Genomic DNA, 16,556 nt, shown 5'->3' with positions numbered 1-16,556 from the left:
GTTAGTAAGGACATCGTATTTAACCCTGTTCAACTGCATTCACCATTAAAATCAGAAATTCAGTAATTTTTTTGACAAATTATTCACATTGCTTTTCTCACTATGAAGTATACATCCAAGTTTAATGTAATTTAAAAGTAATTTCAGAAAAGCGAGTCTTAAAGTAGTTGACCTATGTTAAAACTGTTGGTAAATGCTTTTGGCGCACATTCAGGTTTATCACATCTCCCATGGCTTTGTAAGCTCGCTATTTATACTCTGTACTAATTTTTCAGATAAATATAGCCTGGGAACAAAATAGAAATTATTGTTTTATTTTGTTGGTTTTATTTTTGGCCTCATCAAGCAATGTTGCCACATAATTTAGGCATTTTATTTTTATCAGTGTCAGAATTAACCAAATAGTGGTGCTGATAAGCAGATGATAGAGCAAATAGAATACTTTTGCTGACATGAATTTTATATAATAAAGAAAAATTGTTCTTCCGGAGTGAAAAATAAAAAGCACCAAAAGAGCAGTATTTAAAGTAGTATTAAATGGTGCATAGTATTTGATTTTTTGAAATTTCTTTAAAGGATGTTAAAGTAGTAAAACACAGATTTTAAAAAATTTCATTTACTTTTTAATTCAAAGTGAGAATGTTTATAAAGGAAATACTTTTTCTTTTGTTTATTTCACTTGCCTTTTTGTGTGGGTTTTTTTGTTTGTTTGTTTTTTAAGCAGGGAGCACAGAAGATCAGCCGAAGCAGTTTATTGAAGATTGGTCAGAGGACGACGTCTCAACATGGCTCTGTGCACAAGGTTTAGAAGACCTTACTGGTCTCTTCAAAATGAATAACATTGATGGAAGAGAACTGTTGAATCTTACAAAAGAAAGTCTGGCTGATGATTTGAAAATTGGTAAGATTAGTGCAACATAGGCAGTCTTAAAAACAATTTTTAATAATGTACTCTGAGATTGGTTTTAGTTGCATTAATGGTTTCCTCTTAATATTCTAACCTAGTAAGTAAGCTGGTATATATCTTCGCACAGAAGGACCGTATATTTTTATTAGATTATGGAAAGGAAATGTTACATAGCATTTCTTTAGGTAACTAAAGCGACCATGTAACTGTAATTTTCAAAACATATATTTTTTAAATTGAGATATAATTCACATATGATAAAACTCATCCTTTTATAAGTGCACATTGCAGTGATTTTTAGTATATTCACAGAGTGGTAAATCACCACTATATAATTCCAGAACATTTTTCTCAAAAAGAAACCCCATGAGCATTAGCAGCCACTCCTTATTCCCTTTCTCTCTAGCCCCTGGCAGTCACTGATCTACTTTCTGTCTCTAAGAATTTGCCTATTCTTGATGTTTCATACAAATGGAATCATACAATATATGGCCTTTTGTGTCGGGCCTCTTTTACTTAGCAAGTTTTCAAGGTTCATCCATGTTGTGTCACATATTAGTACTTCATTTATTTTTACAACTGAATAATATTCCATTGTATGATTTTATCACTTTTTGCTTATCTATTCATCAGTTGACTGAATTTAGCTTGTTTCCATTTTTTAGCTGCTATAAATAATGCTGATGTGAACACTCATGTACAAGTTTTTGTGTGGGCATCTATTTCCAGTTTTCTTGGGTGTATAATTAGGAGTGGAATTGGTGGGTCATATGGTAACTCTGTGCTAGCCTTTGAGGAACTGCCAGACTATTTTCCCAGGCAGCTGTGCTGTTTTACGTTCTCACCAGCAGTGTGTGAGAATTCCAGTTTCTCCACATCCTCAACACTTGTTTGCTTTTTAAATTATAGCCATCCTAGTGGTTTCTCATTGTGGGTAGTTTTTTTTTTTCCCCTGAGGAAGATTAGCCCTGAACTAACGTCTATTGCCAATTTTCCTCTTATTTTGCTTAAGGAAGATGAGCCCTAAGCTAACATCTGTTGCCAGTCTTCCTCGTATTTTGCTTGACGAAGATTAACTCTGAGCTAACATCTGTGCCAGTCTTCCTCCACTTCCTATGTGGGTTGCCGCCACAGCACAGCTGTTGAGTGGTGTAGGTCCACACTCGAGATCTGAACCTGCAAACCTGGGCTTCTGAAATGGAGCACACCAAACTTTACCAGTATGCCACTGGAGTGGCCCCTCCTTGTGGTTTTGATATGCATTTCTCTGATGACTAGTGATGTTGAACATCTGTTCATGTGCTTGTTGGCCATTTGTATATATTGTTTGGAGAAATGTTGATTCAGATCCTTTGCCCATTTAAAAAATTGGGTTATTTGTCTTTTTTCTGTTGTTTATATAAACTTGGATACTAGACTTTTATCAGATAGATGATTTGTAAATATTTTCTCCCATTCTGTGGGTTATCTTTACACCTTCTTGATAGTATCCTTTGATGCACAAAAGTTTTAAATTTTGATGGAGTCCAGTTTATCTGGTTTTTTTTCCCTGTTGTTACTTGTGCTGTAGGTGTCATATCTGAGAAACCATTGCCTAATCCCAAGTCTCAAAGATATACATCTGTGTTTTCTTTTATGACTTTTATAGTTTTACCTCTCACATTTTCTGTGTAACCAGTTTTGACTTAATTTTTATACGGTGTGAGGTAAGAGTCTAGCTTAATACTCTCAGATGTGGATATCCAGTTGTCCCGGCACCATTTGTTGAAAAGACTATTCTTTCTCCTTTGAATTGTCTTGGCACCCTTGTGGATCAGTTGATCATAAATTTGAGGGTTTATTTCTGGATTCTCAATTATATTTCATTGATATGTTTGTCTATCTTTCTGCTAGTTCCACACTGTCTTAATTACTATAGCTTTGTAGTAAGTTTTAAAATTGAAAAATGTGCCCTCCATCACCCATCCCCACCCAAGGTTGGTTTTGCTGTTCTGGGTTCCTTGTATTTCCATATGAATTTTAGGATCAATTTATCAGTTTTTGCAAAACACAGCCACTTGATTTTGATAGGGAATGTATTGATCTGTAGATCAGTTTGGGGATTATTGTCATCTTAGTATTGAATCTTCCAGTCCATAAGCACAGGATGTTTTTCTGTTTATTCAGGTATTAATTTCTTTCAACGATGCTTTGTAATTTTCAATGTACAAGTCATTTTTTAAGTGTCAAATTCAGTGGTTTTTAGTTTATTCATAGAGTCATACAGCCATCATGACTATCCTATTTCAGAACATTTTTATCTCCCTAAAAGAATGCCCTTCTCTCCTCTCCCTGGCTTCTGGCAACCACTAATACACTTTCTATCTCTATGGGGTTTTATAAGTAGAACTGTACAATATGTGGCCTTTTGTATTGGGTTCTTTTATTAACAATGCTTTCAAGGTTCATCCATGTTTTTCTATGTGTAAGTACTGCATTCCTTTTTATGGCTGAATAGTATTCCATTGTATGGCTATACTACATTTTGTTATTCATTTATTCATTCATTCAGCAGTTGATGGACATTTGTGTTGTTTCCATTTTTCGCCTACTATCATCAATAATGCTGCCATGAACATATATGTGTGAGTTTTTGTGTGAACGTGTTTTCATTTTTCTTGGGTATATAATTATGAGTAGAATAACTCTACATTTAACATTTTGAGGAACTGCCAGACTGTTTTTCAAAGCAGTTGTACCATTTTACATTCCCACCAGCAATGTTTGAGTTTTCTAATTTCTTTATGTCTTTGTTAACACTTATTACCTGTCTTCTTGATTACAGACATCCTAGTAGATATGAAGTGGTATTTCACTGTGGTTTTGATTTGCGTTTACCTAATGATATGGAGCATCTTTTTAAGTGCTTCTTGGCCATTTATCTATCTTCTTTGGAGAAATGTTTATTCAGATCCTTTGCCCTTTTTAAATTGACTTGCCTTTTTGTTGTTGAGTTGTAAGAGTTGTTTATGTATTCTGGATACTAGATCCTTATCAAAAACAGTTTGAAGTCTCTTATGTTTGTTAGAGCATGGCACTCGAATAACATAGATAACAATAATGTATGTTATTAATAAACATACATTAATATAATCAAATAATAAACATAAATAATAGTAAACATAATAACCAGACACTATTATCAATATGCTTTGTAAAATCTTAATTAACCAGAAAACTTAGGAAATAGGATATCCGTAGTGAGATTTATTGTTATGAAGACTCAAATAAAAAAATATTTGTTATAGAAAACCATTTTAAAGTATAGTGTTATATTTTCCTTATATATTAAACATAATATGTGAAGCTATTTAAATCTCTTGGAAGCTTATGGCCTTTTAAGAAGTTAACAGAATGATGATTTTGTGAAAATACTTAGGGCTAGATAGTTTTGTATTCAGGCCATGCTGTGAAAGTTATTTTTGTATATCTAATGACTTAATTTCCATTATAATTTACTTTTTTCTCCTGAAAGTAGGTAATAGAATGTAGGTTTTCTTTTAAAGTTCTCATGAATTTGGCATCTTCATTAGTTGATTTTCTCATTATTCTCTCACAATAAATACTAACAGTACTTTATCACACAGAAGCACTTGACAATGTAAAATAATAATTTCAGATTTCAACCAAGGATGTTTGAAAATATGTAAGAGAAACATAGTAAAAATAAGAGGAATAGAATTCTATTCTGATAGCTAGATAAATAAAGAATAAGAAATTCTTACAGGATTCAATTAATGGCCTGAAATAGTTTTTGAAGGATGGGTGTCAGGTTTAGTAATTACAGTCATTTTAAAGTTCAGTGAAATAGGTTTTGAAACAAGCAGGCCCGAGCCAAGATTGAAATGTAATTTAAATAAGTCCTGTGGTGGTCTAATAGCTGAATGAGGAAAAGCATTATTATGAGTGGAGACAGAAATGTTGCACGTTCTCTAGTAAATCGGGACTCTACTTTGTGTTTGTGTTTAAGATTTGGAAAGTTAGCAAATTCAACACAGAATAAATTAGTAAATAAATAGACTAGGGCATTATTTTTTTCACATTCTAAAGTATTTTAAAGTTTTTGCAAGATTATAAAAGGATCAAGAGGCTAACTTTAATCTTCTACAGGTGCTATTTTAAGCTACAGTGAATTTCTCTTAGTCTTGACTTTTAAGGAAAGCAGACTTCCTCAAAACAATAAATCGGAGTAATAGAGAATTGAAATTGGTTCTAGAAAAAAATGTGTTAGGAGGCAAATTGTTGAGTGTATGAATGAATTTTACTCTTTCAGTGCATAGCTATCTTACTTGCATTTGCTTTTTTGGTACAACTGTTAAAATAGTTCCTATGTGACTGTGAATAAATATGAATTTGTTTAACATTCATCATATGGACGAAATTGATTATATTATGCAGTAAAGTACATTGGAATGTTAGAAACCAAAGTGTTATGTCTATTATGTTTGACAGTTAAAAAAATTATTTTTAAGGAATTACGCAGTCTATCAAAACTTTTCTCAATGAGCCTTTTGTGAACAAACAAAGGCACTTTATGTAGACTGGAATATCTGTTGGAATCTAGTGCTTTAACCCAGGATAATAGACCTTTTCTAGGATCATGTTAATGAAAACCAGTGGTAGAACAGATATAGTTTTAGGTAGGAAATAACTCCTTATATCCAGTACTACATTTTCATGAGGAATGTCCAGACAGAGATTCTTGTACAAGGTACAAAAGATCCTTGGCACTGAGAGAGATAGGTCCTAAGACATTTGTGAATCCATGAATTTGTGAACTCTACTATAGTATTTAATATTTCATTCAGAAGGCAGAAAGGATGAAAGGTGAGGAGCAAGAAAGTCTCACTGAGGTGTGATACGAGGCAAGCAGTAAGTCCTCTAACTAGGCATGTGACTTTCATCGGCATGTTGGCCTCGGTTTATATCTAGGTGTCAGGAGTATTGCAAATTGCTCCCTATCTTAGAATTGGGAATTGCTGTAGATGATATAACAGTAGAAAGTTGGAATGACAAATGCCTAGGAACTATTGTATATCATGTCAGTCCTTGCACTTATATTAAATAATTATCAATCATATATTCCTAATTGGAAATGAGATTTTTTCAAAGGGTTCCCTCTTCCTTTTGCTCTTGTCTTTCCAAGAAACCATGAAAGCACATGAGATATTTTTGTCATTTTATAATCTAAAAATTATAATACCAAATTACTGTATAAAATACTTTTTCAAACTTTGTACATCGCCTCTTTTAACATCCTCAGATTTTGAGTTTCATGTCTCAATTCCTAGTAATGCACCTTTATGTAGTTTTTCACTTGTTGCCCAGCATCATATCATTAAGTAATAGAACACCTACCGTTTTTTTCTTTATACATGATTAAAGTGAAACAGTCCCTTCAAATCTAATTATTATGGGCTTGTGCACTGACCTGCTACTGGAGTGCGCATAACCCTTCCAGTTCAGCTGCTGGTCTTAAACTGGCCCACCCTACTTTCCAGTGAGTACTTGTTGGGCATTTTGGGGTCTCCTTTCTTCAGGCCCATCGGATGTCCTGTTGCTTCCTTCCACAGATGTCAGCCATGGGTCTTATGGATGGCGTGGTTTCTCCTCACCCACTTATATTGTGGGGTCATAAGGATTCCTAGCTGCCTTGTTTTGTTGGAAATGTTGGTGGCATTTGATTTTGCTATCTAGTTAGTTGCTCTGTTTTTATGTGGGGATTCAGAGAAATTAAAAAACTAAAATGCTCCTACTACCATCCTCTCAAAATTGTTTTAACAGTTCCTACCATACCTATAGTTGTGTGTCCCTTTTCTTTCCTACTATAGTTTTTATATCTTTACTGTTTTTCTCTTAATCATTCTAGTCAGAAGTTTGGTGGTTTTTGTAAAATTTATTTTTCAAAATAGAAAGTACTTTTTTCCCCTTAAGAAATAAACTTTTGGTTCTGTTGTTCTCTGAGGGCAGTGGAGAGGTGATTCAGTATCCAGCCTGTTGGGCTGTGCTTGTCAGGTCTAGGCTATAGCGCTGTCTTGTTCTGCTCCAGTTGATGCTGGCGTTGCTGCTTTGGCAACCGTACTTACAGGACAGAGCTGGAGAGAGTGAAGAAAGTAGAAAGGTCTCTCTTCCATTCGTGTATGTAGATCTGTGCCGTAAGCTGTCCTCTCCCATCTCCCACTCTGGAACCTGGTTACCTCTGTTTCCGTAGGGGTTTTCAGAGATTTGTATGTTTTTTAATTTTTTTGGTGAGGAAGATTACCCCTGAGCTAACGTCTCTGCCAGTCTTCCTCTGTTTTGTATGTGGGATGCCTCCACAGCATGGCTGACAAGTGGAGTAGGTCTGCACCCGGGATCTGAACCTGTGAACCCAGGCCGCTGAAGGGGATCACACAGAACTGTAATCACTTGGCCATGGGGCCGGCCCCCGTTTTGTATTTTTGATGGTTATTTGTGTTTAGACTCTATCAATTCTCAATTATATAGCATTTCCAGAGTTGAGTAGGGGCTGGGGAAGAGGGTACAGGAGCTAGTGGCCTATTTAACTTGTCATTTTATAGGGACCACGTACCTCTTCAGGGTTATAGTAAATATAGCCAGAATTACCTATTACCCATACTGAGGGTTTACTAGCCATCAGCTGGTAAGGGTCCTTTCTTTGTGAGCAGTTAAGTTTAATAACACTCACTCCCAATCCCCAGTTATAAGGAGATGTTTGTTTCTGGCTAAGCTCTATGGATATGATTTGGTAACTGCTTCCCTGAGGGCAAAGCAATCTGAATCCATTTTTAAATGACATCAAAATTGGACAAGGATCACACTCAATTTAACCTTTTCTAGTCTGGGCATTTTGAAGTAGGTTTTCTGTATTCTCTACTATAAATATTATAAACATTCTAATTATTAGCACGTATGTGTAATATTTTTGACAGGGAAATATATGTATATTTTTCAGTATATTAAATGCTTCTATGTCCTTTTCATTATATGTTGTGTAATTGTCCCTTTAAATGAGATGGCTACTGTCTAATTATGAACCATGTTGTGGTGCTTTTAAAAGATTCTTTTAAGAATCCTCAATTTGGTTTTGGTGAATTACATAGGAAAGAGGTGATAGGAAAGCAGTGAAGCAGTCCCTGAGGGGCAGGCAGCTGCCGGCTTGACTTGCCATACTTCCACAGATGTGGTCAACGAGTCCGAATAGATTTAACCTCATGACGCAGCAGGCAGCTTGAGCTTTATGTTCAAATTGGTTCCCCATTCCCCTTAAGTCTTGTGGGGGCAATTTGTGGTTGGGTCATAGCTGAGGAACCCTAAGCTCACGAAACTCCCCTTCTTATAAGAGGACAGCTAGCAAACTAGCCCAAGAGGAAGGCATTGTCTTTGTACTTGTCAGGAAACAAATCTGCCCTCTGGGAGGGAGATGCTATCTCTAGCTCCAGGGGTGTTTGCAAACATCCTTTTGCCGAGACAAAAGTGTCCTAAGATGCCTACCAACCCTATGGAGAATTACCTCCCAGCAGAAAGAAAGCTGATTTGGCTTTTTCTTCTTCTTCTTCTTCTTCTTCTTCTTCTTCTTTTTCTCCCCCAATCCCCCCAGTACATAGCTGTATACTTTAGTTGTGGGTCCTTCTAGTTGTGGCCCGTGGGACGCCGCCTCAGCATGGCCTGATGAGCCATGACATGTCCGTGCCCAGGATCCGAACCAGCGAAACCCTGGGCCGCCGCAGCAGAGCGCACGAACTAAACCATTTGGCCACGGGGCCGGCCCCTGATTTGGCTTTTTATGGGAACTATGAGGCATTCTGAAATGTGATTTTTTTTTTCTTCTATTCACCCCACCCCCAAAAACCTCCATCAAAAGTAGAACTGTCAGCTAGTTCTAAAAGTGTAAACAGGTAATAACACTAAACTTCCTAAAATTAATTATACTAAACTTCCTGAAATTAAAAATTAAGATAATTTTTAAAAGTTAAAAGTAACAATATAAATGAATGAAACGCGTGTACAGTCTTGGACAAATAGATGAGCTTTTTTTGTGATTGTGTTTCATACAAGAATCAGCAAATACTGTATCCGATTTCATAAAGTTTAAAAATATAAGATGGAATTTTTACATTATTGAACTGAGCATCTTTAAAAATGATTTTTAGGAAATTGTTTGTTGTCTGAATAAATTAACCAGTGGTAATGAGCCTTTTCTGATTTTGGTTAGTACGTTGGTGTTTGGCAATCTGAGATTCTTGAGGAAAAGTCGGAATCTAAGGTTGTTTAGAGTAACCTCTCTATTAGTCGCTGATTTACTTTAACCGCACAGTATTCGATACTACAAAGATTCATTAAAAATTTCTAAAGACAACAGTTCCATGTGGTAAAACGGTATGTCTGAAGATTTTTGGTTGTAGTAGATAAAATCTTTCTCTATTTGCTAAAGATTTACATAAAGGTTACCAGAAGGTCCCCAGCCCTAACAGAATAATTTCTTTTCAGAATCTCTAGGGCTGCGTAGTAAGGTTCTGAGGAAAATTGAAGAGCTGAGGACAAAGGTGAAAACCCTTTCTTCAGGAGTTCCTGATGAATTTATATGTCCAATAACTCGGGAACTTATGAAGGAGCCTGTCATCGCATCAGGTATGTGTGATGCTCTTCTGAGTTTCAGGGCTTATTGTGTGCTAAGTGAGTAAATAATGTAGGCAGTTCACAGAAGTTTATTTAAATGTGGAAAGTTTTCAAAACATGTCTTATTTCTCATAAGTAGTTTCTGGTTTCTTGTTCTTTTTAAAAACTCATTAGATTTCAACACTGTGTTTCTTAATGCATAAAATTGGATGGATTAAGTTTGGATAAGATTAGAGACAAAAGGAATACGTTTTACAAGTTTTACGTAAACTTGCGAAGTATTTAGTTACTAGAATGTAAAGTTAAAGTATTGTTTTTTAAGATAGATTGTTGAGATCTTTTATGTTTATTTTGTTGCTATCATAAATTGAAACAACCTTACAGAAAGTAAGAAGTTAAAGATTATAAAGTTGCATCATTCCATATTAATTTCTAATCTTTGTCAATAAACACATACATACTTTACATAGTTGTGATCAGTGACTCCATATTACATTGTCTTTTTTTATTTTGGTGTAAAATTTTATTATGTACATTTCTGAATATTGACGTAGTCTACATAATTTTCAGTTTTAATATCTTTATTCCATTGTGGCTCTATGCTACATTTTGTTTGACTCTTCTGGGATTTGGTGTATGTATGTTTGCAAATCTTTATGTTGTAAATAGCATTGCACTGATATCTTAGCACTCCTTTCTTTCTGTTGTTAAACATTACTTAGGGGCATTTCATGGCATGTGTGCCCCAAAGCAGAATGAACCAATCAGGGAATAGTTTATGGACATTAAGAACAATTTTGATAGTTTTTGTTAGACTTGTTATTAGATCGTTTCCTAGAAAAAAGGTTTAGAGTGCTATCAGCAGTATATTTAAGTGTCCCTGTTTTGTGATCATTGAATTTTATAACTCTATTTTTGTGAGTTTAATAGTTGTTTGAAACTTTATTTCTTACATTGCCAGGGAGGCAATAAATTTTTCTGCATGGCAATTTGCCATTTAAATATGCTTGGGTGTAAAATATTTATTCATCTTCTTTGATAATTAACTTATATGAGGGGCTTAAATACTGACCTTGCATGCTATGTCAACATGACTAGTGGAACCAATCATATAGTCTTTTTTTGTTAATATCATTTTAATGTAATTGTCTCTGCTTGCTGTGAACTTTTGTAGGCAGGAGCATTTTTCATTCATACAACTGTAAACATCTTTTCTTTTAAAGAATGCTTAGCTCTCACATTTGGCATTTTATATTTGCTTTGAGATATTATTGAACCAATAACATATGTTTGTATTTTTTATAAATTTCCTCTTTTAATTGTAATATAATATATCTTCACTGTGGGAGAATTTTTCAATCAAAACAAAGGTGTATAAAGTGAGTCATCTCATCTTTCTGCTCCCAAAGGCAAGAACTAATTATAATTCTAGATATTTTTCTCTGTGTATTCTTAAATATCACATTTTTAATACCAATAGAATCAAGATATTTTTTACAAAACTGTGTTTATAGACTTTATACTGTTCTGTATCATGCCTTTTTTTTGCTGAAATTGTCTATGGACATTTGCTTTCTAAGTCATAGTCATCAGTAAATGCTGCTTTAATTTTTCTTTAGTTCCCAGGGAGAGAAGAAGGCATCATGTTATCTACTTTATTCTCTCTCTCTTTTTCTTTGGTGAGGAAGATTGGCCCTGAGCTAAAATCTGTTGCCAATCTTCCTCTTTTTGCTTGAGGAAGATTGTCACTGGGCTAACTTTTGTGCCAATCTTCCTCTATTTTGTATGTGGGACACCACCACAGCATGGCTTGATGAGTGGTGTGTACGTCTGTGCCCGGGATCCGAACCCGCAAACTCTGGCTGCCAAAGCGAAGCATGCGAACTTAACCACTATGCCACAGGGCTAGCCCCCTACTTTATATTTTTAGAGGCTGCCTAATACTCAGTTGTGTCTGTATCCTATAATTTATTTCATTCCCTGTTGGTTTTTTGCCATTATAAACTACAGCAGTAAGCGTCGTATAAATTAATTGTTGCAATCTTAATGTGAATGTTTCTGTAGGATAAATTACTTAAAGGTGAAATTACTGACAGATACTGACAAATTGCCCTTTCAGCAATATAGGGGGTCCGTATTTCCCACATTCTTGCCTGTACTGGATATTAGCAATCTTTTAATCTTTCTCAATCTAAAATGTGAAAAGTAATCTCAGTTTGCATTTCTTTGTATAATATTGAGTTTGAGCACTTTTTAATGTTTTTAGCCATTTATAATTTTCTTATAAGCATTTAATTCAAGTTTAGTTCTTTTATTTTTAGTTTTCATTATTTAATACAAAAGATACTTATGGGAGGCAGCATGGCTTAGTAGTTGAGCAAATGCACTGATGAACCAGTCTGTCTGAGTCTGAATCTGTTTCATTACTTATTAGCTGAGTTACCTTGTGGGAGGCTATATAACCTCTCTGTGCCTTATTTTCTTCATGTACAAAATGGGATGCTAGTATTTACCTCATGGGATTCTTGTAAGGATCAAATGAGTTAATGCATGTTAGGTACTTAAAAGAGCACTTGCACATAATAAGCACTCAGTAAACGTCAGCTGTTTTTATTCCAGCTATGAAATTATCTATGAGTGTAGCAATGGCTGTATATTTTTGGCTTTGGTGTGTTGTATTAGGAAGCTTGTTTGCAGTTGAAAGAAACTGAACTCGAATTAGGTTAAGCAGAAATGGCAGTTAATTTATTAAAAGTTATTGTAGGCACTGGCCCAGTGGTGCAGCAGTTAAGTTCACACGCTCCACATTTGCAGCCCAGGCTTTGCTGGTTTGGATCTTGGGCATGGACCTATGCACAGCTTATCAATCCATGCTGTGGCAGGCGTCCCACATATAAAATAGAGGAAGGCGGGCATGGATGTTAGGTCAGGTTTTTAAAATGTGTATACCTGTGCATCCACCATCACAATCAAGATAATATTATCACAGCCCAGAAAGTTCTCTCATGCCCTTTACAATCAGTCCTCCTCCACCCCTGGCCTTACATAACCACTGATCTGCTTTTTGGCACTGTAGATTATACTTGCCTTTTCTAGAATTTGATATAAATGGAATAATTCAGGATATACTCTTGTGTCTGGCTTCTTTGGCTCAGCAGAATGCTTTGGATTCATTTATCTTGTTCATTTATCTTGTATCAGTAATTCATTCCTTCAGATTGCTGAGTAGGGTTCCATACCATAACTTGTTTATCTATTAACCTGTTAGCAAACTTTTAGGTCTTTTCCACTTTTTGGCTATTATGAATGACGCTTTTATAACATTCATGTACATGTCTTTGTCTGGACATGTTTCATTTCTCTTGGTTAAATATTCAGGAGTAGAATTACTGTGTTGTATAGTAAGTGAATGTTTAACTTTAAAGGGACTGCCAAACTGTTACTCAGAGTGGTTGTACATTTAAGTTCCCAACTGAAAATTCCAGTTTCTCCAAGTTCTTCCCAACACTTGGTATTGTTAGTCTTTTAATTTTTGCCACCCTAGTGAGTGTGAAGTGGTATCTCATTGTACTTTTAATGTGCCTTTTCTGATGACTAGTGACGTTGAGCATCTTTTCATGTGCTTATTATCCATTCATATATCTTCTTTTGTAAAGTGTCCCTTCAGATATTACCCCGGGCTGCCAAAGTGGAACATTCGCACTTAACCACTGTGCCACTAGGCAGGCCCCTAGGTCTATGATTTATTTCACATGTGAGATAAGAGTGAACATTTCTTCTTTTCCTAAATGGATATCCAATTGTTCCAGCAGCATTTATTGAGAAATCTTTTCCCATTGAATTATCTTGGCACTTTTGTTGAAAATCAACTGAGTCTGTATACGCTATATCATTGGTGCATTTCTAGACTTTCTGTGATGTTCTCTTGATCTTTATGTTTGTCCTTGTACTAGTTACCTCAGTGCCTTGATTACTGTAGCTTTACAGTAAGTCCTGAAGTCAGGTAGTGTAAATCATCTTAGTTCTTTTTCAAAACTGTTTTAGCTATTCTTGGTCCTTAGCATGTTTCCATATAGATTTTAGAATCACTTTCTCAGTTTCTACAGAAAAGTGTGCCAGGGTTTTTTTGTGTATATATGGTAAAAAAAAAAAAAAAAAGTAAAATTTACATTTTAACCATTTTTAAGTGTACAGTAGTGTTAACTGTATGCACATTGTTGTGCAACAGCTCTCTAGAACTTGTTCATCTTGTAAAACTGAAATTCTACATCCGTTGAACAACTCCCCATTTCCTCCTCTCTCCAGTGCGTGGTACCCACAGTCTACTTTGTTTCCATGAGTCTGACAGTTTTAGATACCTCATACAAGTGGAATCATACAGTAATTGTCTTTTTGTGACTGGCTTATTTCACTCAGCATAATGTCCTCAAAGTTCATCCAGGTTGTTGCAAATGGCAGGATTTCCTTCTTTTTTAAGGCTGTATAATATTCCATTGTATGTATATACCACATTTTGTTTATCCATTCTTCTGTTGATGGACACTTGGGTTGCTTCCACCTCTTGGCTACTGTGAATAATGCTGCAATGAACATGGGTGTACAGATATCTCTTTGAGATCCTGTTTTCAATTCTTTTGGATTTATACCCAGAAGTGGAATTGCTGGATTACATGGTAATTCTATTTTTAATTTTTTGAGGAACTTCCATACTGTTTTCCATTGTGGCTGCACCATTTTACATTCCCACCAACAGTGCCATTGTGTAGTCTTGGCACCCTTGCTGAAGATCATTTGACCACATTTGTGAGGGTTTATTTCTGGGCTCTCTCTTCCATTCCATTGGTGTATATGTTTGTCTTTGTGCCAGTACCACACTATTTTGGTTACTGTAGCTTTGCAATATGTTTTGAAATCAGCAAGTGTGAAGCCTCAGTCTTTGTTCTTTCTTAGAATTGTTTTGGCTTTTTAAGGTCCTTTGAGATTCTATATGAATTTTAATATGGATTTTTCTATTTCTGGAAAAAAATGCCATGGGGATTTTAATAGAGATTCCACTGAATCTGTAGATCATTTTGGGTAGTATGGACATTTAAAAAATATTAACGCTTCCAATCCATGAACACAGGATACCTTTCCATTTATGTGTGTCTTCTTTTATTTCTTTCAGCAGTGTTTTGTAGTTTTTCAGTGTAAAAGCTTGCCAGGATTTTGGTTGGGATGGTGTTTAATCTGTAGATCAGTTTGGAATCGACAGCTTCAGTCCATAAACATGACAGAGCTCTCCATTTATTTAGGTCTTCTACGTTCTCTCAGCAGTGCTTTGTCTTTCAGTGTGAAGGTTTTGCATATATTTTGCTAATGTTATCCTTAGATATTTCATATTTTTGTGACTCTAAATACTAGTTTTTAAAATTTCAGTTTCTAATTCTTCATTGCTTGGTATTTCGCAATTGATTTTGTGTTCTGTGACCTTGCTTAGTTTATTAGTAGTAATAGCTTTTTTTTTTTCAGATCCTTTAACTTTCTTCATACATGATCATGTCATCTGCAAATAGACAGTTGTATTTCTTTTTTTATGAAAATAATTTATCATCTTGCTGACCACACTTTGACAACCACTGTTTTAATATATATTCTGCTGTGCACCCTCTTTAAAAAAAACATGATGAAATCAATGAAATCTTGAGTTACATCTGAATCTTTTTTTTTTATTGAGTTAATGATAGATTACAATCTTGTGTGATTTCAGTTGTACATTAATGTTTGTCATTCGTGTTGCAGGTGCACCATTTCACCCTTTGTGCCCACCCCCCACCCCACCTTTCCCCTGGTATCCACTAATCTGTTCTCTTTGTCCGCATTTTTAAATTCCTCATATGAGTGGAGTCATACAGAGATTATCCTTCTCTAACTGGCTTATTTCACTTAATATAATTCCCTCAAGGTCCATCCATGTTGTTGCAAATGGGATGATTTTGTTCTGTTTTGCAGCTGAGTAGTATTCCATTGTATATATATACCACATCTTCTTTATCCATTCATCAGTTGATGGGCACTTAGGTTGCTTCCATGTCTTGGCTATTGTAAATAATGCTGCAATGAACATTGGGGTGCATAGGACTTTTGGAATGGCTGACTTCAAGCTCTTTGGATAGATACCCAGTAGTGGAATGGCTGGATCGTATGGTAGTTCTATTATTAATTTTTTGAGGAATCTCCATACTGTTTTCCATGATGGCTGCACCAGTTTGCATTCCCACCAGCAGTGTATGAGGGTTCCATTCTCTCCACAACCTCTCCAACATTTGTAAATCTGAATCTTGAACCAGAATATAGAAAGAATTCGTTGGCTAACTTTTAGTCAGTTTAAATACCTATTATTTATGATGGTATATTTAAAACTATACATCAAGGATGAACAGAAACCTGTGATGCTCTTCCGCCCTTGTCTCCATCTGATAAATTCTTAGTCATCCTTCAGATCTGCCTTCTCTCTAGTGAGGCCTTCTCTATAGAGCCCTTCCCCACCATAATTACAAGAAGGATAACAGTATTATTATTGTTAATAATAGTATCTAACTTTTTTCAGTCACTAGGAGCCAAGCAAAGCCAAAATACTTTATACATGTTATCTCATTTAATTCTTACAATAACACTGAGGAAAGTACTGGCTTTGGGTGGCTGAAGGCTTAAAAAAAAGAAAAGCCTCTGGCCTCTAGTTCTATGCTGTACACACCTGCTGTCCTAGCACTTACTGCATCCAGATGTCACTGTCCACCTGCTCTGTCCCACACAAGGTGAGTCCTTGAGGTCAAAGGTCAGGCTGAGTCCCTCCAGTCTCCTAGGAACCATGTGGCAGGGCTCAGTCAGTGCTGGATCCACGAGAAAAGGGACCAGCTTCCCGATCCTCTCGCCTCAGAGCTCTGTGCTCTTGGTCCTCACCACTCAGCCAAGCCTGTGAGGTTTGCTGGGAGGAGAAAAGGGTATGGGT

At 35.7% G+C, this 16,556-nt stretch overlaps 1 protein-coding gene across 18 annotated transcripts in view; it reads left to right on the top strand.

Moving 5' to 3' along the window:
• The window catches only part of WDSUB1 (WD repeat, sterile alpha motif and U-box domain containing 1), a 55,689-nt gene that overhangs the window by 23,512 nt on the left and 15,621 nt on the right, over positions 1–16,556 (top strand). For 9 of the 18 annotated variants that reach the window (XM_070579960.1, XM_070579953.1, XM_070579955.1 and 6 more), the window contains 2 exons: positions 722–901; positions 9,437–9,577. In XM_070579960.1, the coding sequence (XP_070436061.1) occupies positions 722–901; positions 9,437–9,577 (321 nt within the window). The remainder of the gene's footprint in view (positions 1–721; positions 902–9,436; positions 9,578–16,556) is intronic. The other 9 variants (XM_070579969.1, XM_070579966.1, XM_070579970.1 and 6 more) reach the window with 1 other exon arrangement.

Source organism: Equus przewalskii, chromosome 17 (assembly GCF_037783145.1).
Source record: "Equus przewalskii isolate Varuska chromosome 17, EquPr2, whole genome shotgun sequence".
NCBI classification, from domain to species: domain Eukaryota; kingdom Metazoa; phylum Chordata; class Mammalia; order Perissodactyla; family Equidae; genus Equus; species Equus przewalskii.
The sequence above is the reverse complement of the archived record's forward strand: the minus strand, read 5'-3'. Positions and strand labels throughout refer to the sequence as shown.